We start from the raw sequence: 27202 nt of genomic DNA on the forward strand, positions 1-27202 counted from the left end.
ATCTAATCAGAGACTATGCATTCTGATTTGTTGAGCTTTTTTCTTTTTCTCCTATCTTCAGCTTTTCCTGAGTAGTGCAGGGGTGAGCAAAAGAGGTTGTAAGTCTGTGATTAGACTGTGCCCACAGAGCTGCCATGAAGGGTCATATAAAGCATGAGACTGATTGGTTCATTCCCGCTTCAGCCTCGCTGCAGCTCCACTGTGCTCTGCTCAGCAGGCTCTGCTCTGCCTGTTTGAGTGTGATGGGAGCTGTCCGGTGCTGAACCCTGACAGCTCTCCGTGTTTTCCGTAGATCCTCGTTAAAATTGTACTCGAGTTTCGTTTTAACCAGCAGGGCTTTGACTATTGATAACTTGGTTGATAATGCGATAAACTACAAGCTCGCAATGATAAGATTTACAGTCAACGCTGGACTCGGGAGAGCAAAGTGTCTGCAGAAAATCAGTGTTGTTCCTCTTTTCTAGATTGCTTACTGAATTTCTGTCTGCGCTGTCTGTCTTCATCAGAACATCTGTCTAATGCAAGTCTTCTGTTCAAAAATGCAGGAACTAACTAACACTTAGAATTTTGTTTCAATAGTGTATTTAGGTTATTTGTGGAATGCTTGGTTGATTATGCTTGTCAACTTTTAAAATGATGAGGACAACAGTAATCCCACATATTTTTGCCGTCTGGCTCTCTGTTGCTGTTTTCTCCGTGCGTTAAACACAAACTCAGTCTTTGCCTTGCAGAGCAGACTGTTGCGGTTGCATCCTCCCTTCTCAGTGTTGTAAGAATGTCATTTATGTTTCAGCGTACAGATTCTTGAGAAATAATATTGGAAGTCCAAGTATTCTTCTGAAAGATGTCTGCACTCTTTAAATGGCACAGCACTCCTGCCAAGTTTCCATCTTCCAAAAATAGTATTGATTTAAGAATGAGACTGTGTAACCTTTTAGTTCTTGCATGCGCTTTATTTTTGCTGCCTAAAGCGGCATTTCACAAAGCAGAATTTACCCCAAGTTTGGCAGTTTCAGTAGCTTCCGCTTTGAGTCCTTGTTTTTAAGCTCAAATTGTTTTTGGACGTTTCCTGCAAGAGCAAAGCGTCTGTTTCAGTAGTTTTCACATCACCTGAACCAATCTGTTTTTGAAGTCCTTTTCTTTTTCTTTTCTTTTTATCTCAGGAGGTTGTCTGTCAAGCATACGATAGTTCTTTTTTTGTGGTTACCATTTTCAGGAGAGATGTAAAAAGGGATATGTCAAAAAAACAAAACAAAATACTTTGTTTCTTTTTTTTATAATCATCGTCACACCAAATAAGAACCCCATCGGCAGATATTTCTGTAATCTCTCATGTATTTCTCTGAGGCATCATGGGTCTGATCTTGATTTTGTTTATTTTGACTATTTGTACTCATCCATGTACGTTTAGCACATCAATTAAGAACCTTTGCACTGTGACCTTCTACCAAGATAACTGTTAAACGTAACTCAATAACTCCTATTTTTAATGTCTTCCATTTGTAGACCAGTTGAGACATTTACAAGTGAAAGACGTTCAAAACAGCTAAAGACACGTCCGGGTTTCACCAGCTGTACAGTTTTATGCCGAATAGAGCTAAATCCTAGAACTAAATCTGTTAGAGCCTGAAGATTGATGAGTGGGGCTAAGGTTTGCATCCTTAAACACAGAGATGTTCATGTTCTTGTTTTTTATGGCTGAGCCAAAGTCGAGACCTAAATGCAATTGAGAATCCTTGGCAAGACTTTAAAAATTTCTGTTCGTAGATGCTTTCCATACGACCTAACTGATTTTCAAGTATTTTCCTAAGAACAGGCAAGACTTATTGCTGTTTAGATGTGTAAACTCGGTAGAGACATATACTTGATGTTTCACTTTCAACTGTGAAACATCAAACGTGCTGAAACCAAACACCTGTCAGACTCCATTAGATTCTTAATGTATTTCCAAATCTTTATTTCACAGACATCCACTAAGTTTAAGAAATGATAGTATTACTGTATTGTTATAAATATTTTTGAAGTACAACGTAGATGGATTGCAAAATAAAACCGAGGCGTTCCCTTTGGTAGCTGTCACATTTTTCACTGGCTGGCCAGCTTCTCTGGTGTCTCATTTTCAGAGCCGCATCCCTTTACAGAGATGATCAGACATGGCTGCATGCTGTGAGTTGGGGAGAAAGCAGTAGCACTTCTGGTTGGTTGTTAAATGGGGCAAAGCTTTGACCTCAGTCCTAACAGTTGGCAGAGGTGGCCTGTGTCCAGTTGCTCCTGTGTAGATATTTACTCTGGTTTGCTTGTCTGTTTTTTGTTCTGACGCTTCATCACTGGTTTCAGATTATTATCTCCTTCAATTTCACAATCAGTTACTATTGCATATTTCTAAATCATGTACAGTGTAGACTGAATGAAGATAATGGCATAAAGGTGCCAACAGAACCATATTGTCCAAAGAGCACAGATGAGATCATTCTCTTACCCTCCGCTCCACCACCATTGTCAGAGCCCCTGTCCATGAACACCACAAACAAGCTTTGGAACAAGGGTACATCCCAGGCGGAGTCCAATCCACACTGGAAAGAAGCTTGAGTTTGTCTATCTAGATTCTAGAATGTAGACATAGGTCTTCTTTTGAACAGCAAAAGACCAGCAAAAGACCAGAAAGCAATTAAAAACAACTCAGGTAATCCATGCTCTCAAACAAAATACCACGAGAGACATGAACATTGGCTTTTTCCATTAACTGATAACTGAGCTCCCATGATTACCTCAGAAACTCTGTGAGGGTGACGATCAAGTTTCTGTTCCCTGGTCAGGACAAAAGTCACATTACTCCTTCTTAATCTGAGGTTCAACAGGTTCAGCTGTTCCCTTAATAACACAATATAGTAAACTTTCTGAGCGAAGCTGAGAAATCTGACCCCTTTATAGTTGGAACCCAATCCCAGGTCCAGTTCCCCTTTTTTTTCATGTAGACCATGAACTTATTCTGCCACTCTAGTTGTGTTGTCCCAGTCCTTACATTGAAGCAACATGTCAACTTTAACATCCCGTCAATGTCCAGACTTCAACTTTTCAGACCAAATCTCATCCAAGCCTAAGTATAAAACACAAGTGTTTTATACAGTTTTCCATGGTGGCCAGATCAACTTTGCCACACAATAAAGTACATTTTAATTCAAACTGTTTTAGCACGCACGACTCAGCTCCCACATTAAAGACATTATGTGATCTGCCAGAATCCTGTGATTCAACATGCCCAAAATATCTTCATATAAACAGAAATGCAAACAAAAAATGTTTTGCCTGGTCAAACCAAGGGAGTGAATCATAACTGAGTTGGCCTTTATCTGAATCAGAACAAAACTCTTGTGTGAGTAATAATGTAGGTTTGGAGGGTGATTAAGAGTGCTGAAAGTCAGTAGACAATGCTCAGAGCTAATCGGCAAATGTCAAACTGTCATCTGCAATGGGAACATTGAGAGACTGGTTTAAAACATCATTCATGATAAATCTGTTCTTTGTTGTTCATTGGTGTTTCTAAATGCAATTTGTTCAGAAAGTATAGTTTCTGACATACAGAGCTTGTAAAGTATTTTACTCTTTTATTGTTTTAAAAAATCATTCATGAATTTTTGGCTAACGTTATTACTAAAATACATTTTAATGTCAAAGTGGAAAGCTATTTCAGCCAAAATTAAATAACTAAATAAATAACTAAATAAATAAAGAAATAGTTTCTTTATTTATTTAATTTTGGCTGAATTGGATTTCCATACTAAATAAATAACTGATAAACACCTTAAAAACCGTAAAACTATATTCTGCATTTGTATGTCGCCACCTAGAGTTATTTCTTAAAGTTGCAAGATGCAGTAAACATTAATGCGAGTTACCGTTTCTTATGTAAGTGTTTACATTACATATTCTTGTAATGTAAACACATAGGACAGGGTCTGACTCTGATCTGACGCCTTTTTAGAGCAAGAAGGCTTTTCTTTTTTTTTACCCGCGCGGAACCGGTGATAAATTTATCGAGTCAGTTGTTTCCGGCCGGTGTGTTTTTGCGAATGTACTTGCCTCGCTCAGCTGCTTAATAAGAAAATATCAGGTAACTGACTAAAAACATTTCTTTAGCATCGATGAAAAACGTCTGTCGTTGTTCTCTGTGTTTGCATAGCATCTAATGAAGCAATTTTACCATTTATATAGAAGTTACTGTCTTTGTTTTTGGTTAAATTAATCTGGTTGTGCTATAATCAAGCAGCTAGCTAATGTTAGCCACCTTACTTCCTCAGTCTTGCTAACCAGCCAGCTGACATAATGTCATTGATGTCTTGAAGACATCGACCAGGACACTTTATATCTTTTTATCAGCTGCTTTGATCAATGACGTGAGCTTAGAGTAAATGCCTTAAAAACAGCCTCTTCCCTAATGTTGCCTCCGTATTCGTGAAGTCTCTTCTGATATTTCTTTTCGTAGATCATGGAGTTTGCTGAACTGATAAAGACCCCCAGAGTGGACGGGGTGGTCCTGCACCGACCCTTTATGCCCACGGTGGAGGGAACTCTGTGTTTAACCGGCCACCATCTGATTCTCTCCTCCAGACAGGACAACACGGAGGAGCTTTGGCTGCTCCATTCAAACATAGACTCCATAGAGAAAAGGTGATATCCGTACAGCTGCTGGATTTTACGGTTTTTCCGCATAGATGTTATGAACTGACTCCATAAAAAGGGGATTTTATTTGGTTTCATCAAACAATGATGAAATAAACAAGTCTTAAAAAAACATTTTTACAAATAAAAATCTGAAAAGTTTGACACACATGCTATTTGGAGACCTCCAACTAAAATCTCTTGCAGCCACTTATCTTCAGGAGGTACTTAACCTGTAGACATTTGTGCAATTGAAAACCAACACTGCAATAGCAATCTAAGAACACCATCCCCATGTTGAAACATTGTGGTGACAACATAATTCTGTGGAAATGCTTTTCATCAGCAAGACGAGGAAAGCTGGTCAGAGTCAAATAAAGGGTTATCCTGGAGCTGTGAGAGGCTGGAAAAAAGACGTAAAACTGCAGTAAATGTTCACCTTCCAGCAGGACAATGACCTAACACATACATCTAGAGCTACAATGAAATGTTTTAGATCACAGCATGTTAATACGTTAGAATACTCCAGTCCTATTCCACCGCTAAATCCAATTACGAATCAGTAGACGGAATTGTAAATATATACTGTTGGTCTCCATCCTGTCTGACTGAACTTTAAGTATTTTGCAAAGATTGGGCAGCATTTTATTAGTCTGTAGATGTGTAAGGCTGGTAGGTACATTCAGCAAAAGACGAAAAGCTGTAACGGTAAAGGGAGGTGAGCATAAATTCACACCTCGTTTCAGATTTTGTTTTCTGTGAGTTGCTTTTTTAGCTTCAATTTGGTATAAGGCTGCAAAAATGACCTCAATGCACTTTGATTTTGCAATAGTAAATATTGACAGGAGTTACCAATAATGAATGCTGTAATACTTAAAAAGATGCAGTGCAGAGAGACTATTTTATATCCTTCACCTCATGTTTTTTTTTCTTTTTAACACTTTCATCCATGCAGACTGGTTAAACTTTATCGGTATAGCGGAAAATAAAAGCTCAAATACAGTACATAAGTATTCACACAAAGAAGAGTTTGAGGAATGCTTACCACCACGTATACTTCGACTACATGACACTAATTAGTCAGTGTAGACATCCAGGTGGTGACTCGTCAATATCTACACTGGTTGGAGAACCTAAATCTATTCTGACAGGATATTTTACTCTAAGAAAATCTGAACTGTTTGTCTTTTAGATTCGTTGGCTCTGTTGGAAACATCATAGTTAAATGCAAGGACCTGAGGGTGATCCAGCTCGACATTCCTGGCATGGATGAGTGTCTGAACATTGCCAGCTCTATTGAGGTAAAAGCTCCAGCACAGGGTATAGAGCTGTTGATAATTACCTATTTTTATTGGGCATCGAGAAATTCTGTGCATTCTTACTAACATTGTTTCATATGTTTGTTCTCTCTCAAGGCTCTGTCCACACTTGACTCTGTCTCTCTGATGTATCCTTTCTTCTACCGGCCCATGTTTGAAGTTATTGAAGACGGGTGGAATTCATTTCTTCCTCGGGACGCTTTTAAGGATTTGGAATCGATGGTATAATGATGATTAATCAGAAGAATATTCATCAAACCTGGATTTTAGGTCTGTAGCACTCATTTATATCCCCACATAACACAACACTATTTCTTCTCTCAGACAGATGAGTGGCGACTGAGTGAAGTCAACAAAGACTTCACCGTATGTTCGTCATACCCCCCTCTAGTGGCGGTTCCTAAAAGCATTGACGATGACACGCTCAGGAAAGTAGCTACATTCCGCCATGGCGGGCGTTTCCCGGTGCTAAGCTACTACCACAAGAAGAACGGCATGGTCATGATGCGAGCGGGGCAGCCCCTCACCGGCACCAACGGGCGGCGCTGCAAAGAAGACGAGAAGCTCATCAACGCCACCCTGAGGCCAGGGAAGCGGGGATATGTAATCGATACACGGACCATCAACGTCGCCCAGCAGGCCAAAGCTCGAGGCGGCGGGTTCGAGTCTGAGGGTAACTACCCGCAGTGGAGGAGGATACACAAAGCCATTGAAAGGTGGGCGGTTACAGATGGATGCAGTGCCTTGCAAAAAAACGTTGGAAACATAAACTTCAATGTGCTTTATTGGAATATTAAGTTGTAGACATGCATAAAGTAATTGTGGGGATGGTTTTTCATCCCCACAATTGGTGCACAATCATTTACATCCACTTCTCTTGAGTTAATATAGTTTGATGCAATGAAAGCTGCAAGCCCTTTAAGGTAGGTTCCTACTGACTTTGCATGTAAGATTTTTTTGTCCATTCTTCTGTGCAAAATGGTTCAAGCTCAGTCAGATTGGATGGAAAACATCTGGGAACATCAGCGTTTAAGTCTTTCCTCTCAGTTTTAAGGAACATTTTGTAAGCCACTACACATTATAGTAATATGTGGCTATTCTCAAGCAGTGCATGTTTTCTTGACTTTAATTATTTTATGACATATGTTAAATGTCAGAGTATATGAGCTTATACTGTAAAACATCTGTTCATTTTCAGGTACAACGTCCTCCAGGAAAGCCTGATTAAGCTGGTGGAGGCCTGCAGCGATCAGTCCCACAGCATGGACCGCTGGCTGAGCAAGCTGGAAGCCTCCAACTGGCAGACTCACATCAAGGAGATCCTCACCACTGCTTGCTTGGCTGCCCAGTGCATTGACAGGTCAGGATCTATCTTAACATTTGAAAGCTCTAATAGTTACACAGAGACATTCTGGGGGAAAAAAAAAAAAAAAAGCATGATCACGTGTGCTTCAGGGAGGGAGCGTCGGTGCTCGTTCATGGAACAGAGGGGACAGACTCCACCCTGCAGGTGACGTCTTTGGCTCAGATCATCTTGGATCCGGCCTGCAGGACCATTAAAGGCTTCCAGAGTCTGGTGGAGCGAGAGTGGCTCCAGGTTAGGCTTGAGGAGCTTTGATTCACTGTCTCTCATGCTCTTTTATGACTTAGGATGGAGTTTTAGTCATGGTAGTATCTTCCTTTTTTTAACCACCTATCCAGGCAGGTCACCCGTTCCAGCAGCGCTGCGCCCAGTCCGCCTACTCCAACAGCAAGCCGCGGCAAGAGGCTCCCGTCTTTCTGCTCTTCTTGGACTGCGTGTGGCAGATCCTTCGGCAGTTTCCCTGTTCCTTTGAGTTCAATGAGAGCTTCTTGGTGCTGCTCTTTGAACATGCCTATGCCTCCCAGTTTGGGACCTTCCTAGGAAGCTGTGCAGCAGACAGGTCAGTTCAAGTTACCACGCGCAGCTCTACCAGCTTATATAAACCACCTGCTTGATTCTTTTTGCCTCATTTCTCTTTTTGGCAGAGGATGAATGTCGAGCTTTATTTTTGTTCCCTTGTCACAGAGCCAGGCTGTCTCTTCCTGAGAAGACGGTGTCGCTGTGGTCATGGGTGAATCGGCCTCAGGAGCTGGAGCATCTGACCAACCCCCTTTACGAGGCCAACAGTCTTGTGATCTGGCCCTCCGTGGCTCCTCAGAGTCTGCTGCTGTGGGAAGGTAAGTAAAGGCTGAAATCGTAGCTGGCACAGAGACAAAGCTACAGTCCTAGAATATATAGAAAATACATTAAACTGGTAACCATTCCAAAACCTTTTAGAATTAAAAACACAGAACACTGATTTGACTTTTAAAATCTCTGTTACACTAAAGCTGATGAAATGTAGCAACAATTATTAAGTAAGCATATTTGAGCTGCAGAATAAAACAATCTAAAATGGTTGAAAAGCTGAAACAGGAAATAGAAAACATATCTGAGACCATCTGACCACACATATGCTTATGGGTTAAATTTCATTTCCAGGTTCCAAGTTGTTAGGATTTAATCACCTTTGAATGACAAATTGTCTTTTTACTTAAGAAAAAATATGTAAAAAAAAAATCTGGAACAACTTTTACTTCGTAAAATATGTACTTTGAAGATTCTTTGTTTGATTATTTGTAAAATCTGTAAATGGGTGGAGGCTACATTGCTGACTGAATTCATTACCCACTAGTTTCTATACAGTGTAGCTTTGACATAGTTTAGTTTAAAGGCTGCTAAATGAAACCTGGCAAAGTCTGGTTGTGGTAAAGGGATAAAATGCACAATAATGTGTCCATTGTTGAGAAAACCTGAGTTTAATCCATGATGTGATTGTATTTCCCTACAAACCTTACCAGAAGGGGGCGCTAATGATCTCAGAAATTATAGCTTTCACAAGCTTGAGTTCTCACTCACTCAGAAGTTTATGTTCAGTGCAACTTAATCACTTTGCATTGATTCACTGTATTATACATGGATGTATATTGCATATTAAGTTATGTTAAGCTAAAAGTAAAAAAAAGCAAAATATTTAAGACTTTATTTTGATAATCAGCAACTGAATTAATAGGTTCACTCAGTGAACAAAGTTTAATCTGTTCAGCACTTTTAATACAAACTTTAATACACAAAGTGCTCTGCTCAGGCTGAAAACAAACACATTGTCAAGAAAAGGAAGAGACATTTCCCTAAACAAATTGGATGAGAATGAGGAACCGAGGAGAAAAAAGATGTGAAGCAACACAGGAAATATTCTGAAACATTTATAGACTTTAAGCTCTGACACATAATGGGAAAAAATACTGTAAAATATCAAAAAAATCGACATTTGAAATCTAAAGAATAATAAATAAATAAGTGAATGCATTAATGACCAAATTAATGATAAATAGCTAACTCCTCAACATAAAAATCGGACCGAAAAGATGTGCTATTTGTAGTCTTTTGAAAACATTGACATCTTTAGCTCACTGCAAAATCCTGTTTTTATTTGAACTAAAGTTTGCTTGGTGGAACAATATTTGTTACAAATGAATAGTGAAACGAATGAGACTATTCGTGCTTGAAAGCATATCGTCTTTGATTTCTTTATTTGTGCTTGGATGAACATTTTGAGGTAAACCTTCTGTGGAATTATTTAATAGAAAATAGCTAAACACTTTTAGCTTTATGGCGTTACAGGGTGTGCTGAAGGTAAATCGTCACCGTCACCTGAGCCTGCCGATCCTTCTCAACATATAACATCTTTCTACCAGCTCAGTTAGCCATCATAAATCACATTAGGCTAATCTTAGTCCTGTAACTCTCTCATAGACGTGGCAGTGAAGAGTCATAACCAGATAATAAGTGAAAGCTCAATAAAGTTGAAAAACCTGTGCTTTATTATCTCGTTAGTATTGAGCAGCAACCGATACCTTTGTATTTGTAATTTGTAATTGTTTGTCTAATATTTTTAAATGTTTTTGTGACATTTTATTAAAATCAAAACATTTAAGATTTATTGAAAGCTGCGTTAACATTTTGAGAAGAGGCTATAAACATGTTGTAGCTAATTGAAGACCTCGCCATGTTAGATGGTGAAACAAAACTGGTCAAATTATGAATCCAAAGTATTTCAGAGCCAATGAGGTTCATATGCAAAATACGTTTGGGAGTACAATTCAGAAATGTAATTTTGAATGTCTCTAGAGCAAATGATTTTCTGTTTCAAACTGAAAGTTCAGAACCAGTGACGGGGACTTTGTGTTAGTGCTTTCATAAGGTGAAATTGGGGGAGGGGTAATCTGTGCAGGGGTCAAAGGGTTCAGCCTTTCTGTGCAAAAGGCCTCCCCCACCTACAGCTTTAAACCAACACCCTCATTCAAAACGAAGTTTAAGCAGATATTTGAGAACTCGGCGGAGCCCATGAGGTTCTGCTTACGGAGCGCTTTTACTTGAACATGATCCACATTTTTGGGTCAATTTGAAAGACTGCAGCGAACACCGGATCTCCAGCTGCTGATGTGGACACCAGCAAGGACAAAAGGTTGATGGAACGCTTTCACATGATTGCTGATGCAATCTTGGCAGATTTTACTGCAGATTATTTTAAACGGGAACGACTGGGTGTCCTCAGTAGTAAATGCAAATTACTCTGTCACATGTTTAGAATTGGGGGGGAATTTTATTGTGGTTAGTAAATATTACTTTATGGGACAAACCAGTTCGAACTTATTCACACAGTCTATGCATCTGTTTTTAACACTCATTAATGTTGAATTCTGGCTACATTTCACTAATTAAGTTTGACAGAAATAAAGAAAATCAGATAAAAATGTCTTATTTGATTATGAAAAGGATCCAACAGTCTGCTTGTAAGGCGCACATATATCTGAACCTTTGCTTTCAGGAATTGCTTACGACTTTATGTAACAACAATTTGCAGTCAGTCATAAACCAGTCTGGCACAAAGTTTTGGCAAAATATTTGCTTATAGATGTATTCATTATAGGTCCTTCAGCAACACAGTGATTGAGGACTGTTTGAGTTGAGTCTGCAGTATATATATATATATATATATATATATATATATATATATATATATATATATATAACGTTGTGTTCCAGGTGTAGCCCTAAAATACATCCAGGTGTAGGAATGAAATTAACTCAAATGTGTCATTTAACCTATGAGAGCTTTCCAAAGACAAGACATCGTCCTCTTTTTTTAGTTTCTCCCATTTATTAGAGACTGTAATCATTCATTCTGTATGTAAACTTCTGATTTTTGAAGACATTCTGACAAATAATTTTCTCATTATTGGGACATTTAACAAATATAAATAATTTTGGTAAATCTAATAGACATAAAACAAGAGAACTTTGGTCTGACTTAAGTTCAGACGGTGAGAAATAAACGAGTGTGTTTCTATTTGAAGCATGTAAATATCTGGTTTCAACTGTACGTTATACATACGCACTGATCAGGATTTTCATAGCAGAACATAATTGTGTGAGACCATGCCCGTATTGGATTTTCTTTGTGACTCACCCTGTCGTCCTGTTATTCTGTTCCAGGAGTTTTCCTTCGCTGGAACCGCTCGTCCAAGTGTTTGGATGAGGCTTACGACGAGATGGTGCACATAATCGAGTACAACAAGGAGCTTCAGAACAAAGTGAACAGTCTGCGCCGGCAGCTGGCTCAGCTGGAAACGGACGATCCTCTGCTGAACACGCCATAGGGAGAGAAAGGTTTAAAGAAGGAGAAAATGTCAAAATAACTACAGAAAGGTCACATTCATCCTCTCCTTTAGGCTTTAACAAAGCTTAAGTTGGTTTCAGATATTTCAAGATTTTAAAATGAATTTAGTTGATGATTGCGCAGTGATGATTTGTGGGGTTGATTCTGTTGATTCTTTAAAGCATGCTGTTCTGATGGGGGCTTCTAGTCATCTTTCAAGTAAAACATTTCACCTGATCGTAATCATATGTTGTAATATATGGAGCTTTGCACATGCAGGAAGGAAAATTCTTAATTATGCTCAAGCTTATCAGCTGAATTTACATTTGTAAAGCGTCATCAAATGTAAATCCTACTTATTGTTGTCCATATACATTTGTAATTACTTCATGCTTTAATTAGTTTTTTTTTCTTCTTTTTTTTTCAGAGAAACTGTGTTTATGTTAATACAGGGTTCACATTCCTACCAAGCACGCTGCTATACGCAAGTGCCGTAAAAGCACTGCATAGTTTCTATGGCAACATGCGTGGTGCTGTAAGGTGATGTATGACTTTTTCAGCATGGTCAAGTAAAACGCGTAGGTTGGGTCAGCACCTTCTGCATCATACAATAAGGGAGTTTTATGGAGATTTCCAACCAAATTATTTTGCATCTGCTATTGACAAATTATTCTCTGGAGTTCTGGTTAGGAGCAGTAGCAGTGCTCAAATATCAATTATCACATCCCTACCTAAAATGATACTGCTAAATCATCAGCTGTGTTGCTGGAAGATTTTAACGTTGGTACTAAGTGCCTTGTGGCAAAAAGAGTCTGTTTCTCAGAGTTGATCACACTGACATTAATCTGCTTGAAAATACACTGAGGGAAAATGTTGCTTCAAACACCGATCTGTATCTTGGCACCTATAATTGTGTAATAACTGTTAAGTTTGAGGGCAAAATACATGTTAAACATTAGGTACTGATGCACTTTTTAAATGAGTTTCATTTTGTGTGTACAAAGCCATACTAAGTCTCAAAAATCTACTTTTCTTATGTTTTTTTAGTTTCCAACAGCTACACTGAAAGAAAAAAAAAATCATGGTAATATTTAACATGGATGTTGATGCATACAACGCATTTCATCCAATGTGAAAAACTGGTTTCCAATGAAATCCCAAACATGGGAGTCATTAGTTGTATTTTCTTTCTTTTGCTTCAAAGTAGGTTTATTTCTTGGAAATATTTTTCTTTTTCAGTTATTTATTGTTAAAATGCAGGTTTTTTTTTTTATGTTTGCCAAACTACCATGATCTTAGAATCGTTGAAATAAAATTTTGAAGAAGTAGAACAAAGTCAGGGAAGAACCAGTTTTTTGTTTACACGTGGCAAAAAAAAAAAGACCAAAACAACATTTTTCTTTCATCTTTAGTGAATTTTGTCCCCCTCAGACCTCTTTCGCATTTCTGTTTAATTGCTTACATTTAGCTAAGCAAACAGAAATCAGCACCATCTTTGTGACCTGCAGCTGGTAATAAAACACTAAAAGTTCCAGTTTAAAATTAGTTCTCCTCTTAAGTTGTAAATTCCTGCGTTGGTTCTCCTTGTGCTGCCAAAGCAGCTCAGACCCATGAAATCAAAAATGTTATCAGACATCGGGGATGTTTATTTTGGCCTTGATGATTGAAGACTGTGCTCTCTGTCGAGCATAGTTACTCCTCATGCACGCCATCGAATTTAATCTGTCATGGAGATATGGGATGTAGCAACCTTGAGGATCTCTCTCTAACCAGCTTTGCAGGGCATTGGAGCATGTGGTAAAATCAGGATACAAGTTTTCCCATCGAACAGTGGTGCTTCTACCAGTCAGTCGTAATGTGATGGCCTATGTTTGTTCAGAACGCTTTATGTTGCTCTGCTAATTTCATCTAAACATGGGTTAGTGGGCAAGCATTAAAAGCACTGCGGTCATATTTTAAATGTTTGTGTGTCAATAACTAAATGGGTTAAATGTTTCTTTGTTTAAATGTAATCTGCACATTATAGTTGAACCGGATAATGTAACAGTCACACTAAAGCTCTTTAAATCGCATTGGTAAGAAACAGGACTTCATTCAGCTGCTCACTGTTTGTTGCTCTCTGCCAAATATCCATCTCTATGTTTGCAACAGTCAAATAGTAGTGTAAGCCAAATCAGCGGTGTGGTGTGTAATTGTACAAATTTAAGCTTGCACTTGTGTGTCTGAGTGATTTTTTTGTATCCGTAAAGAATCAGTGAACTCTAAAAAATAAAAATAAAAAATAAAAAGGATTAAGCTTTAGACGGATAATAATTTTGTCTGTTCTGCTTACTGACTTTGTGCAATGCCTTACTGTAAAACCACAGTCCATCTCAGTGTGTACATTTATCACTGTTGATTACATTCTTAAGAAATCACCATTCAATTGTATTCAATGTTTTGTTTTTTTAAGTTTGAAGACATTAAAATATGAAGTTTAAAGACAAAAATATTCGTCACTGTTTTGTTCTCACCAGTCCATCGGATATCCGTGAAAAAAACAACAAAAAAAACACACACACTTAACCTTACACTCATGTCTTTGGATTGTGCACTGAAAAACCTATGCATGCACTGAGAGAACATGCAAACTCCATGCAGAAAGAATTCACTTAGCTTTGTGCTTGAGCTAAAAACCCTCCACCTTTCATGGCATTCCTGGTTAGAGTTTTATTTCTTCAAAAATAAGTTTAAAAAAAAAATCTGACCTTTGACTTGAATAAATCTATTCATTTGAAAAGAAATGAGTGAGACTCTTAATTTGTTTTTCACAAAACATCGGGAGGTTATTTGCTGTCAGCTTCCCTGAAATGGTGGGTGTAGGGTTAAGGAAGAGTTCAACTTGGATGTGATAAAATATGATTTTAATGCTGGCTGCAGATAGTTATCTTTCAAAACAATAGTGAAAGTTTACAGCTTAACTTGTCTTCAGTATGTCTTTGGTCAGGCCCTGTTGACCTCAAACAACCTTGAAAGATAATCACAGTATGTGCGCACACGTGCTTCAAAATTTTCTTCACTAGCTTAAATTAAATGAGATGGGCTGACTCAGTTCAGCCAATGGTACTGAGTCAGTCCTACTGGCTGATGCAATTCACAATTTGCATAAACATTAAGGGAAGCATTTTAAGCTCTAGTTCACTATCAAATTGTTTGGCTTTGCATGGCTGCAGAAGCATTGTTCCATTTCTCTTTCAGCTTGGATACAATCTTAGAATTGAAGGAATTTTGTATGACTCTTTGTTTTTATTAGTAATTTCATTGTTTTGACACGCCCCCAAAGCTTATTTTATTTATTAAATATCTTGCAGTAGTTTGTAGTTAAATTATGATTGTTGAACTTTATTTCCATCTTGGCTAACTGAGATGAGGATGAATATGTTTAATATTATACGCTGTTGTGTATAATGGAGGATGTGTAATGCTGTGGGCCGACTTCTCTTCCAAAAGTGCTCAGAACCGTAAGGTGCATTGATTTATAAAATGTTTTAAATGTTTGGAAATTTATATTAAAATATCTGCTAGAACATTTAAATTGTGTTGCTGTAGGGTCTTTCAGTAGGACAACTATCCAACACATTGTTTCTTACAGGAAAAAAAAGTGCCAGTTTTTCTCCAAATCAACATGGAGATGTGTCACTACACACATGCAAAACCTTTTTTTCACAGTCATCTCGGTCCTCAGACCAGTCCAACAGAAAAGCTGCAGGGTGAACTGAAGATAAATATAAATATGAGGACTGTGGTCAAACTGAAGAGGTTGTGAAACAGAAATAGCTAAAACTTCATTTCCCTATAATATGTATTAACCTTATTATAGGAAAGAAATTATTCTCCTATTGGCAAAAAAAAAAGAACTGTACAAAATTTACTGGTAATTTTGGCAACCGTAAATTTTGCTTGACAGTACCAAGCAGTGTGTTATTGTTGTTATGTATGTAACTTCATAATTAGCTTACATGAACAAACAAACCATGTTACGTGAGATAGAGGAGCAACTTTATTAGTGTAACTGCGGAGGGCATCAGTTTCAGTCTGGCCCTTCCCCTTCCCCTATAACTTGTTTCAAAGTGAGTAAACAGCAACCCAGGAAGCTCCCCATGGCTGTGACCAAGCAATCAGCTGATGATGTGTCTCAAGAATAAATAGCTAGAGAGCAACTGCTTTATACAGGCATGTATTGGCAGTCACATTGTTTATCGCTCAGCTGCTCCGCTTGCAGTCTGTTTTCCATTTTTTAACTTAACCACATGTAACCAAGCAATTTATGAAATTATCTTGAATCAATTATCTTCTCTAAATTTTTCTAAAACTGTATATTAGTTCTTAGAAAAATGTACATTTTGAAATTTTGAAAACTTAAAAAAAAATCTTCTCCACCCTTCATTATAAAAAAGTAAATATAACATTTTGCTGTTTCTCTAAATTATTGTTAAAATATATTAGAGAGATTATGAATTAAACATATCGTGCTATTAAAATGAGTTTTATTAGAGGTTTTGATTGGGTTGCGCAGGGTTTACACGTTTAGTTTTACCCTGTGTTTGGGCTGGAGTATTTCAAATCTGGCAACAGTAGCTAACGGCGCCATTTTTGTTATTAATGAGCGTTACGCGCATGCGCCATGGTGGATTAAAAAAAAATTTAAAAATGACGCAGCTTCTACGTGAGCGTTTTTAAAAAAAGATGCGGCCTGCACCTTGCCGCGCAGAGACCAAAAACTGTCGGTCTGATATTCATGAACTTTGGGAACTTGATTGAAAATTATATTTTCTGATCTCCCAAGACGCGGAATCCGAGTGGACGCCCAGCCTTATGACTGAAACTTTTGAAATCGTATCGGTGTTTATCGAGATCTAGTTTGGCGTCTTGTACTTGACCTAGGAGTAGGCCAAAGTGATGACAAGTAGGCCGCGGGAACGCCGTGTTTGAAATCGCTGCGTTGATTATTCGGTAAGTTATTTTTCGGAAACCTTATTTTGAGTTGTTTGTCTTTTTCCACCGATGACGTTAATGAAGCAATTGTTTGTGTCTAAACAGAGCAGCACACAAGGAGAGACCCGACCATGGCCTCTCAGCGGCGGTTTGTTTGGTTGCTGGTGTCCCTGAAACATCTGAGGAGATATATTGGCATCTGGAGTTAGCAGTTGATCGATTATGGATGTACTACAATCAAGCTGAGGAATCGCTTCCGTCAAGCTGAGGATTCCCTACAAGGTGCCTGGTGGATCCGCCCGACCCATCAAAAGTTGGTTAGGTCAAGCAACTATTTCAATGGAGGGTCCATTGGAATAGTTGAGAAGACATCTTAGGGTAGGAGCTGTTGGAGGGTTTTGCTGCTGATGCTAACGCTGTTGAAGGCCAAGCTAGGCCTCTTGGTGTGCTGGTTTGGTTTGGTTCTCTTCTGAGAGTCAATGAGCTGAGAAGGATTCTGCTGTTTTAAAACCTTCAGTCTTTGGATTTTTAGTATTTGAAGCAGTTGCTGTGATCTTGTGACCTGTGGAGGTTTAGGTGTAACAAGAATCTGATATCTCTAATCTGAAGTTCCTGGCTCAAAGTCAGTTGTCATGTGAAAGAAAGAAGGCTGCCAAGGATTTGGCAATTAGAGGCTATAGAAAGTGATTCGGTTTAGGCTTTGTAAATATCACTATAACAATCCTTGATAACATGCCTACTTATTAGTACTAATATAATGTGGCTATTTTGACATTGGCATAGCTTCATTAGGAAAATATTTATCTTTCCAGAGAATATCAAATATGTTTTTGGGTGAATATGAGGTCTTCAACATACATACATTTTTTTTACCTATTTAATATTTAGTTTGAAATTTAAGGTCCATACTTTAACAATTCAAACAACTTTAATTTATGTTCAATTTAAAGGTGAAAACCGATTGGTATTTGTGCCGAAACAACACGTGTCCTTGTGCAATTTCGTCATTTCTGGACGACGACGGACAACGGACCGATCTCCTGGAGCTGCAGGCCGGAGGTCACAGAGGTAATGTTGACACTGTAATCCACCATCTTTTATTTGCAGGTTTTCAGCTGAACTCCATATTTCCCTTCTGGAGAAGGTTGACTGGGATGTGTCCTCCAGTGTTTAAGTTTGTTTTAACCCATTTTCTCTCCTAGACTAAGCAACTGGCGGACCTTTTGTTGCAAATAACTTTTTTTTTTATCGTAGATAAAGCCACCAAAGGAGCTTTTACTACAACTAACACTCTTTTCTCCTGTAGAAACACTCCTGGAGCAGCTGTTTTTCTTTTTCTGTCTCTCTCTTTATTCTGTCCTAGGACAAACAGGTCCTAGGTGAGGGATTGGACCAAGAGCAGCCCAAAGATCGCTTAGAAATATAAACATAGAATGTTCCTATTTAGAGATGGAGATATAGACAGGGTTCCCACTTACAACCAGAGTTATAGACAGAAGTCAGAGTTTCTCCTAGTGTTTTGTGACTTGAAACTTTCTTGGTAATCTTTCTTAATTAGTGCTGCAGGTATTTTGCTGTTTAAGTAATATTTAAAAGTGAGTTTTTGAAAAGTGATTTTATTCTTGAGTTGTTAAAGGGTTTGACTTGGAACCTGGACCTGTCCTGTTGTCGCCTTCCCATCCTCAGTTTCCAATTGCATGATTTGTTTCTCTGTTTCTGCCAAAAACTAGATGAATAAAGTTTTCAATCCGGTGTTTTGTAAATAAAATTGTTCTTTTAAAAATGATTTAGTTGAGACCTTTTATTTTGTAGTTTCTGTTTATTTATTTAGGATATTTTGAATGTCTTCCAGTTCCAGTAAAATGTTCATTAGAATAAGTAAGTTAGCACTTACTTCCTAAAAGTTAGCAGGTGGGGCTAACTTTTGTTAGCACTTAATATAATTGTTTGTGTGCTAGAAGTGAGCTAAAATTGGAATAATTTGTTTGTGCCAGGTTGTAAATATTTATTTTGAAGCATGCTGGTAGCTTTATTATGTGAGATATTGAAGCCGTGTAATAATAGCGGAACAATAGTGCATATTAAGCATATCATTTGAGGTGTACAATGACCTGCGCAATCCGGTGGATACATTGTGGATACGTTGCATTTGACAACAGACTGCCATACAACGTATTCATGCGCAAAAAGAGCTTGCGGTGAATGATCCGCAGATGTTTGTGTTGAATTGAATTTCAATAAGAACCTTTCACCCATCTGATATTTATTCTCTGTACTTAAAATATTTTTAAAAGGTAGAATATTCTCGGAAAAGGATTAGTGCAAGCACCTGCGATAGCTTTTCATTTTAAACGGGTAGGATATTCTGATGAAGGAAGTGATATTTTTGTGTTTTTGTCGTGCATATAAAGTGTTCCAGTGCTATGCTAAGCATAACTCCCAAGCTTCCACTCCAGTGTCGTCACTCAAAGAATGTTATCCAACGATAATATTTGACATTAACACAACCTGCTGTCGTTTTCGATTTGTAAACATCACGGTAGAAGTTTTAGACGCGTAGCACCGCAACGGTAGGAAAATCTGATGAGGTAGCACAGATAGTCAGAACACCGCACCTCCGAGGCTCCACCAATCAGAGTCCACCCCGGGCCGGCCCCCTGGAAGCAGATGGCCGCTGATATATATAGTAGAAGGCGAGGCTGATGCAACACCGAACTGAGATAACACCCGAGCATCACGTCAGCGCGCAGGAGGAGCAACTCAAAGCAGGAAACCGCATCACTTATTTCGCTGTCTTTTAAAACCTGGTCAGACATCATCCTTGTTTCTTTTTTTTTCCTCCCATCGATTCTCATAACCGGTGAGTAATCTATTCTATTTTATTTTATTTTTTTTTATCCATTCAAGCTGCAATTTTCCGTTTCATTTTAATGTATGCAGGCTTTTCAAAGAATTGTACGAATTAGCATATTCTCTACCACGTGCGCTTTTTTCACAATGAGGTAAGCGTGCTCGCGTTACACATTTATTTTTTTTTATGTAAAAATGAAACATAATTTTATTGGGAAGACGCCTATGTGCTTTAGCAGAAGGTTTAAGATGACTCAGACATCTTCACCCGGCTTTCGGCCTGCTTTTTGTATTCATTTAGAAAAGGAAGAAAATCATTTAAAAATATTTCAACCCCACTATATCTAATTAAACGCTGAATATTGTGATACATAATGTTTTAAAACTATTGGTAAGGTAGCGAACATTTATTAAACATATCAAAGATGAGGCGGAGGAGGAGGTCTCAGATATTACACAATTGGCTCTCCTGATGTCTACGTAATCTTACTGGAACGTGCGTAAAGGAAGTTGAAGAGCGAGTAAAAATCAATAACTTTTGTTATCGAACGTTTTATTTTCTCAGAAGGTTTTTCTTTTTTCTTTTCATCTTTTTTTTGTGTCCTGTAATAGAGAGTCCCTTGCATCTCTTTAAGGCGCTCAAGACAGAGTAGTTTAAGTGATTCCTAATGCCTTCCAAAAATATTTCTAAATCCGGTCGTTGAGGTCGCCTACCTTGTTCTTGGCACCGTTTTCCTCTTTGTATGTCACTGTACGCCCTCTCTCCCTGATTGGCTCTCTCTGAAGGCAGGGCAGTATAAATACTCTCACGTTTCATGCTTTCCAACTTTTTGGAAGCCCCAAGTTAGCACCCTGAGGTAAGTTCACGTCTGTCACGTCAAGGATGCGTGGCGCAAAAGTCGGGTCGATATGCAGAAACACAGGGGTTGCAATGGTTTACGCGATGAGTCGGTGTCTGGTTGGGGTTCTTTGTGAGATTTTTTATTTTTTAGATTTATTTTATGTATTAAATATTTTTGTTACATTCAAACGTCGTCGCTGATGCGTTAATATTCATGGTGCAGGAGCCTTCAGAAAGTTTAGAAGAGTCCAGTTGGGGGCCCACTGTTATTCAAAGCCACAGCACAATTTCAGGATTTTAGTTGATTATGTTTCTGTGGTGGAATGTCAAATTTATGTCTGATTTAAATGTGCATATTATTAAACTGTCTTTGGATATTTTTTTTGAAAATATCCTAATAATTCATATGTTCAAATACTCAAACAAACAGAAAAAAAAAAAGCTGATTTGATATTTTGGACATGAATTTCCGAGCTGTAGGGCCAAAAAGAACAGACTTCCAAAAATTGGCACAGCAAAGTACCAACAACAGCCTGCAAATTAATCAATGTTTGTACTTTTCTGTATGGAGTTCATGTGCAAACAAACATACATGAATTCAGACGAGGATTACAAGTTAATATGAGCCTCCATTGGTTCCTCTCCTGGTCTCCTCTGTTGTGTATTTCTCACTGTTATGGTTTTTGGATAGCTATTGTTTATTTTTGTCTTTCCCTCAGCACAAATATGACAACTAGATTTGAATTATGATCATTATATAATATTTCTGAGAAATAAAAAAAGAAAAAAAATTCCAGAGTGAAAGTAGTTTTCAACCCAGCTATTGCTGACATGCTGCTGGTCAGCTAGCTGGCAAGAAATAAAGTTATGGTATGTTTGTGCTTTCTTAGGTCTATGATTGCAACAGAAATAAGACAATCTATCCTATATTTAGAATTTTAACTGCAAAAAACAATCAGTTATTTCAGTTTGAATGCAGATCATGTTATCCATTTTTACTTCACTCTGGTATTTTACTGAAGGCGATCTTCTGTAAAAGTCTTGTACCATCTCTTATCTACTTTTTTTTTTTTTTTTATTGTACAGGTTCCAACATGTCTGTTATCAGAAACCTCACCAAGGTAGCCAAGCAAGCCCTGCTGAGCACCCCGGGGTGCGGCTGCCAGCCCCTGACCGTGGCTGTGCGCACCATCAGCTTCTCTCCCCGGCAGGTTACATCGGATGCAAGCTTCCACTCTGTGTCTTTCTCAGAAACAGATCACCCCAAGGTGCTAATCACAGGTATGGGGCATCTCATTTTGGCAATATTTTGCTCTGTAATCTAAAGCAACACAATGACTTCCTGAAAAGCAGTCTCCTTTTATTGCTCCTCAGTTAAGATGAGACTTGTGAATGTAATGTGTGAGCTCGAACAAACTGTGCTCTGAAGGAACTTAAACAGCAGTGGGATTTGTTGGCAAATAAAGCTGGAAGCGGTTTCTGGTTGAGCACAAAGAGTTGAAGTCAAGTGCAGCAGGAGGGTTTTCTTATGGCCCTCTTTTGCAGTTGCTTAAATCTCCATGGAAATAGGGGCTGAAGATCATTAGCTACACCTCATTGTTTCGGTGCCACTTCCTCACATGACTCTGTATCATTTACAGGTGGCCTTGGGCAACTTGGAGTCGGGCTGGCCAAACTCCTGAGGTCAGAATTCTCATTTGTTTTAACAATAAAATTCTGCAAATAGTTTCACAGCTAGCTACATGTGTTATATAAGCTGTAACCCGTTTGTAATGCATTTTACCTCTCCTAACTCTTAACTCCCTTCCAGGAAGAGATTTGGCAAGAACAATGTCATTCTGTCTGACATCAGGAAACCTCCCAATAATGTGTTTCACAGCGGTGAGTGAGTAAGCTTCAAGTGTCTTCAGAGATGTTATCTCCTCAGTGTTTGGTCAATAGACAACCTCATTGTTCAACATAAAGTTCCTTGATTGAGCATGTGACTATTGCTGAAACCTTGAAAAAAGTCCTTTATTTCACAACAGTTATCTTCGCAATCATTACAACAGTCTTTTAGCTTTCTTTAAAATGTTCACATGTAGAAATGTTAAAACCCTAAAGGCTCTTCTATGAAAATCACTGAGTGTAATCAATTATTGAAAATTATTGAAGTAATACTCACTTTTTACATTAATCTGCCACCATCAGGTCCCTTTATCTACTCAGACATCCTGGACTACAAGAACTTACGAGAAATTGTGGTGAACAACCGCATCACTTGGCTGGTTCACTACAGCGCCCTCCTCAGTGCAGTCGGAGAGGCTAACGTGGCCTTGGCACGCTCTGTGAATATCACTGGTGAGTAAATTAACTTAGACGTGGTGGCTAAAATTAAAAACTTTATTTTTCCAAACCCAATGAGGATAAGAGGATAAGCTACAACTCTACAAGATTAGAAGCAGGACATTTGTACCCTAAATATTGTACAAATAGCTGAAAATGCACATACTCCACTTTCTTGAAACATACTTTTAGAATGAATTTCAAATAATGATGGCATTCTCAATTTTTCCTGTTTAGGGCTTCACAATATCCTGGACATTGCTGCAGAGCATGGCTTGCGGCTGTTTGTCCCAAGCACCATCGGAGCTTTTGGTCCCTCTTCGCCCCGTAACCCAACGCCAGATCTGTGTGTGCAGAGACCTCGCACCATCTATGGGGTGTCCAAAGTTCATGCAGAGTTAATGGGAGAGGTGAGCGCTTAATCTGTATATCTGTTGCCAGATTATCATCAAATTATAATGCAATCTCCTACCAACCTTAAACTTATTGAAGTGAGCATTTTCTAATACACTTGTTTTGGACTTTTTAGTATTACCATCACCGCTATGGCCTGGACTTCCGGTGCCTCCGTTACCCAGGAATCATCTCTGCAGACTCCATGCCAGGAGGTGGCACAACAGGTAGGAATGATGAATCTAAAATTAACTATGGGAGTTCCTTAAGGTTGTTATTTATCTCATCATTTGTTTTTTTGTAAAACAAAAACAAAAAGCTTTAAGCTTTATAAGGGGCTTAAAGAGGTTTAAGCTCTTTCTGAGACTTCATAAGAACCTGCGATATATTTAGTTCTCTGCAACGGGTTGCAGAATATAGAATGGTGATCATCTTTAGATCATAAATTTGCTTGTTTAGTTCCTCTATAAATCCTATTCCACGTGCCAGAGAATCATTGGGCAGCATATCAGCACAATCCTGTTGCTCTATTAATGTAGCTGGAGAACGTTTGAGATGTAATGAAAGTGGTCCGCATATGTTATTAGATACAACCTAGTCAGATTACAGTCACAAGATGTTGGGGAAAAGCGACGAGGTGTGTGTATCAAACGTGACACCAACACGTGGAGTTGTCACAAGGCTAATAAAAAAAATAGCACATCTGACATAGGGGCCAATGTTTGTTTTGAATGGTTTTCAGTGGTAACAAGTCAACATTTTAAATTGGATTTGGGGGTTTAAAAGAAGTGGAATTGATATAATAAAAAGTAGTAGTTACAAATCCTTCATACTCTGGGTTTTGCTAAATAAATCAATATGCAGATGACATGCTTGTATTCTTGAATGAAAATCATGTAAATCTGTGGTAAAAGTCTATAACTAATGAGTCAATTATTATTCAAAGTAGTGAAACTAATGTTTTGGACAAAATTAAAGGGTCTCCTAGTGGGTGTATAAAAGGATTTTTTGGTTTTTGTCAGTGTACCGGATAAACTTTAGTGACCGCATGAAAGCAACCCTAGTTGGTGGCAGTCAAAGTGACATTTGGAAATGTGTTTAACATACTTCATGTTATTAAAACATCATAGGGAAGTGAAGCATGAGATGAATAATGACCTCAGCTGGTGTAATACCTTTCCCATTTAATGAGCTCTATTTCGGTGTTCTAGTCCTTGTCATGTTGCAAACTTCTTAGGCAGCCAAATTCAGAGTTTTTGTATTTTTATGGCTGCTCTATCCTTGTCTGCATATTTCTTTTCACACAAATAGACAGCCATCACAACCAAACTCTGTCAGCAATTGGAGCTTTTTTTCTTTTTCTTTTCTTTTTTTTTTTTAATAAAGTGTCTTGCACTTTAATTTAGTACATATTTATTATTTCAAGATTAACTAACATCAGAACTGCTACTATAATAATGAAAAAAAAAAAACAAACAAAAAAAAAAACGATTTGATTCTGTTCCTGTCCAGACTATGCAGTTCAGATTTTTCACGATGCAATCAAGACGGGCAAGTTTGAGTGCAACTTGAGGCCTGACTCGCGGCTACCCATGATGTACATCGACGACTGCCTACGCGCCACCCTGGAGGTGTTGGAGGCACCCGCTGACACGTTGAGCATGAGGACATACAACATTAACGCCATGAGTTTCACACCTGAGGAGCTGGCCCAGGAGCTCAGGAAGCAGATGCCGGAACTGGAGGTCACGTACAACATCGACCCAGTACGACAGGCAATTGGTAAGAATCTATAAACTAACATATTTTAGGAATTTTTGTGCAGATATTGATGTTTTTTTTTTTTTTTTTTTGTCATTTTGGTAACAAGAGTATTCAAAACTCATCAACAAATTTTATATTTTATCTACTTTTTTTTTTTTTTTTTTTTTTATCTTGTAGCTGATAGCTGGCCCATGGACTTTGATGACTCCAACGCACGGAATGACTGGGGATGGAAACACGACTACGATCTCCCAGAGCTGGTCCAGACAATGCTTAACTACTTAGGTGTGGAAACGTGCATGGCTCATGCCAATTGAGAAGCCCTGTTAAAGTATATATATATATTTTTGTATATAATGTAAAATTTTTACCCAGGAGAATAGAGAAACTTGGTCTGTACATAATTGTTCTCTCAATTCTCTGAGCAAAAAAGAGAAGTAAAGGGCTGTGCTTGCCTGCTACATGGCTACCATCTCTACAGAATGTAAAGGTGAAATACAAGAGAAAGATAACTTTCTGTTGAACATCTTGTCTGCTCGCCTTTTCCTTTTACTTCTTGGACATTTAGGTTACAAAGTGAAAGGGTGAGGAGTCTGTGCCGGGTTGAACCGCTTGATCAGTAGAAATCGATTACTAGGAGATTGACCTGCATCTGGAGGGAGTTGCACAACATTTTGCAACGTTTTCTAATGATTTTCAAAAATGCTGATTGTGCTTTTTTTTGTTTTTTTTTTTTTTTGTTTACCTGGGTCAGTTGTTGTTGTTTTTTTTCCAGGAATGAAACTTAAGAGTACAAGCTGTATCTTTGATTGTACTGTATGTGAAGTGACTCAGCGTAAAGATCTGGGGAAATGATTAACTGATACTACTCAGTAATTAGTTTATTTTTCATATTCTGTTATTTATTCTTTCCCTGTTAAATGTTTGGAAGCTCTGTTGCCCCAAATCATTTGATGATCTGTTATGCGTTTCTCTTCAGTTTTTGTTATTTAATATTTTTTCACCAGCGTTGACATTATTTTGACAAACAAACAAACAAAAAAAAAAAAGACAGACAATGGGAAATGTGACTCCACATGTCAGATTCATGCTCAGAAATATTTAGGTAGTGTCTGCAAAATAGATTACTCGTTTCTGTGTGTATGTGAGAAATTCTGCCAATTCTTTCAATCACGAAAGAAATTTCACAATAAATATTTTCCATATATTTTCTTGTTTATGTGTAGTTTTCTTTGGGGAGGAAGGTTGTCTAATCCTTGGAGTTTCCCTCAAGTTAATGTGCCCAACATACAAAATACTGTGGCTGACAACTAACACTCCAAATACACCTGCAGCATAGCATAACATTGTGGTACCCAGGTCACGCTGAAGGGAGTATTTTCTTCAACATGAATAGAAAAGCTGGTCATAATAAGCTAAAAACAAGATAATACGGAAATGAAAAACCTGTTAAAGACTGAGAAAAGTCTTGCGATTTGTACAGAGGTTCAAACAGTTACCCTAATCAGCCAGAGCTGAAGTTAACTTGAGTCACTTTAACACGTTTGTGTGTTAGAATGGCTCAGTTAATGGCCAGACTCAAATTAAGCAAAGGATCTGTGGCAAGTTTTTAAATAAATGATTTGGGTATGTAAAATAAATGTAAAAAGAAAAATCAAAAACAAATCAACAGTTTCCTGTCACTTCATCAGGAAAACTGAACAATATCAAACGATGTAAATCCTTTTGCAAGGAACTGTATTCCTCACGTGTGTAGGCTGTACCATAATGTGCATGCATGCTGTTCTTACTGGCTAAAGTTTGTGTGGTCAAAGAAGCGAAATTACGCCCACATGCAAATGTAGATTTGTCCGTCTTCAATGGAAATGTGAGTCAACCTTTGGGAATTGCTTTAAAAGTTTTCTGAGAAAAGGGATGGCAAACAAGGAAATGTTTCTTCTTTTATTTTGTGGCTTAACCTGTTGAAACTTAGTTACGTAAGGCGTCTTTTTAGAAGTATGCGCACATACTTGGAGTCTAGCTTCCCACTGAGCTCCTCCTTGTGCCCTGTGGGGCCTGGTAGTTTGTTTATGCATTGTGTAATAAAATTCCCCACAGCGTGCTGCAGATTATGTTTTACTGCAGGAGAAAGTAAAGGACAGGAACACCATAAGAGCTGATGTTCCCTGTGGGGTCCTGTCGCCATCGCAACGACGCCTATCTCTTACCCCACACATTCATGTAGGGGGGGGGGATTTTCTGGAAAGTGTTACACTTACAGTTAGAGTGACCAGGCTGCTGAGTCATTCAGTCTGGCATGACTGACACTTCACAAGATATGTTACCAATATATGCAACTTCATGACTACATATCT

General features: G+C 38.3%; 2 protein-coding genes and 1 long non-coding RNA gene across 4 annotated transcripts; 2 read left to right on the forward strand and 1 right to left on the reverse strand.

The window, feature by feature from the left end:
• The first annotated feature begins 4029 nt into the window (after positions 1–4029).
• mtmr9 (myotubularin related protein 9) lies at positions 4030–14190 on the forward strand. Its single transcript, XM_014996202.2, has 10 exons — positions 4030–4111; positions 4484–4668; positions 5852–5960; positions 6075–6200; positions 6303–6694; positions 7177–7338; positions 7434–7575; positions 7680–7900; positions 8026–8177; positions 11539–14190. The coding sequence occupies exons 2-10, from the start codon at positions 4487–4489 to the stop codon at positions 11700–11702; spliced, it is 1650 nt and encodes a 549-aa protein (XP_014851688.1). The 5' UTR covers positions 4030–4111; positions 4484–4486; the 3' UTR covers positions 11703–14190.
• On the reverse strand, positions 6745–11636 carry LOC148153044 (uncharacterized). The gene is made up of 2 exons (XR_015761798.1): positions 11513–11636; positions 6745–8167 (listed from the first exon to the last, which is right to left on the reverse strand). It is a non-coding gene; the product is annotated as an uncharacterized LOC148153044 (long non-coding RNA).
• A 5112-nt stretch (positions 14191–19302) lies between the features above and the next one.
• tdh (L-threonine dehydrogenase) lies at positions 19303–26055 on the forward strand. 2 transcript variants are annotated; one of them, XM_014996200.2, is made up of 9 exons: positions 19303–19535; positions 21453–21647; positions 22007–22049; positions 22177–22247; positions 22557–22706; positions 22929–23101; positions 23221–23311; positions 24597–24866; positions 25026–26055. In XM_014996200.2, the coding sequence occupies exons 2-9, from the start codon at positions 21461–21463 to the stop codon at positions 25163–25165; spliced, it is 1125 nt and encodes a 374-aa protein (XP_014851686.2). In that variant the 5' UTR covers positions 19303–19535; positions 21453–21460; the 3' UTR covers positions 25166–26055. The 2 variants fall into 2 exon arrangements, with proteins under 2 accessions (XP_014851686.2, XP_014851687.2); XM_014996201.2 differs by lacking the exon at positions 19303–19535 and adding an exon at positions 19960–20382.
• Positions 26056–27202: the final 1147 nt, after the last annotated feature.

Source organism: Poecilia mexicana, unplaced genomic scaffold, assembly GCF_051168715.1.
Source record: "Poecilia mexicana isolate PSO_F unplaced genomic scaffold, ASM5116871v1 scaffold_21, whole genome shotgun sequence".
Lineage (NCBI taxonomy): Eukaryota > Metazoa > Chordata > Actinopteri > Cyprinodontiformes > Poeciliidae > Poecilia > Poecilia mexicana.

Coding starts and splice junctions, on each gene's coding strand:
- mtmr9 (XM_014996202.2), top strand. CDS start 4,487: ATGGAGTTTGCTGAACTGATAAAGACCCCCAGAGTGGACGGGGTGGTC. Junction 6,695..7,176: donor ATACACAAAGCCATTGAAAG/GTGGGCGGTTAC, acceptor GTTCATTTTCAG/GTACAACGTCCTCCAGGAAA. Junction 7,901..8,025: donor GGAAGCTGTGCAGCAGACAG/GTCAGTTCAAGT, acceptor CCCTTGTCACAG/AGCCAGGCTGTCTCTTCCTG.
- tdh (XM_014996200.2), top strand. CDS start 21,461: ATGTCTGTTATCAGAAACCTCACCAAGGTAGCCAAGCAAGCCCTGCTG. Junction 21,648..22,006: donor CCCCAAGGTGCTAATCACAG/GTATGGGGCATC, acceptor TATCATTTACAG/GTGGCCTTGGGCAACTTGGA. Junction 22,248..22,556: donor CAATAATGTGTTTCACAGCG/GTGAGTGAGTAA, acceptor TGCCACCATCAG/GTCCCTTTATCTACTCAGAC.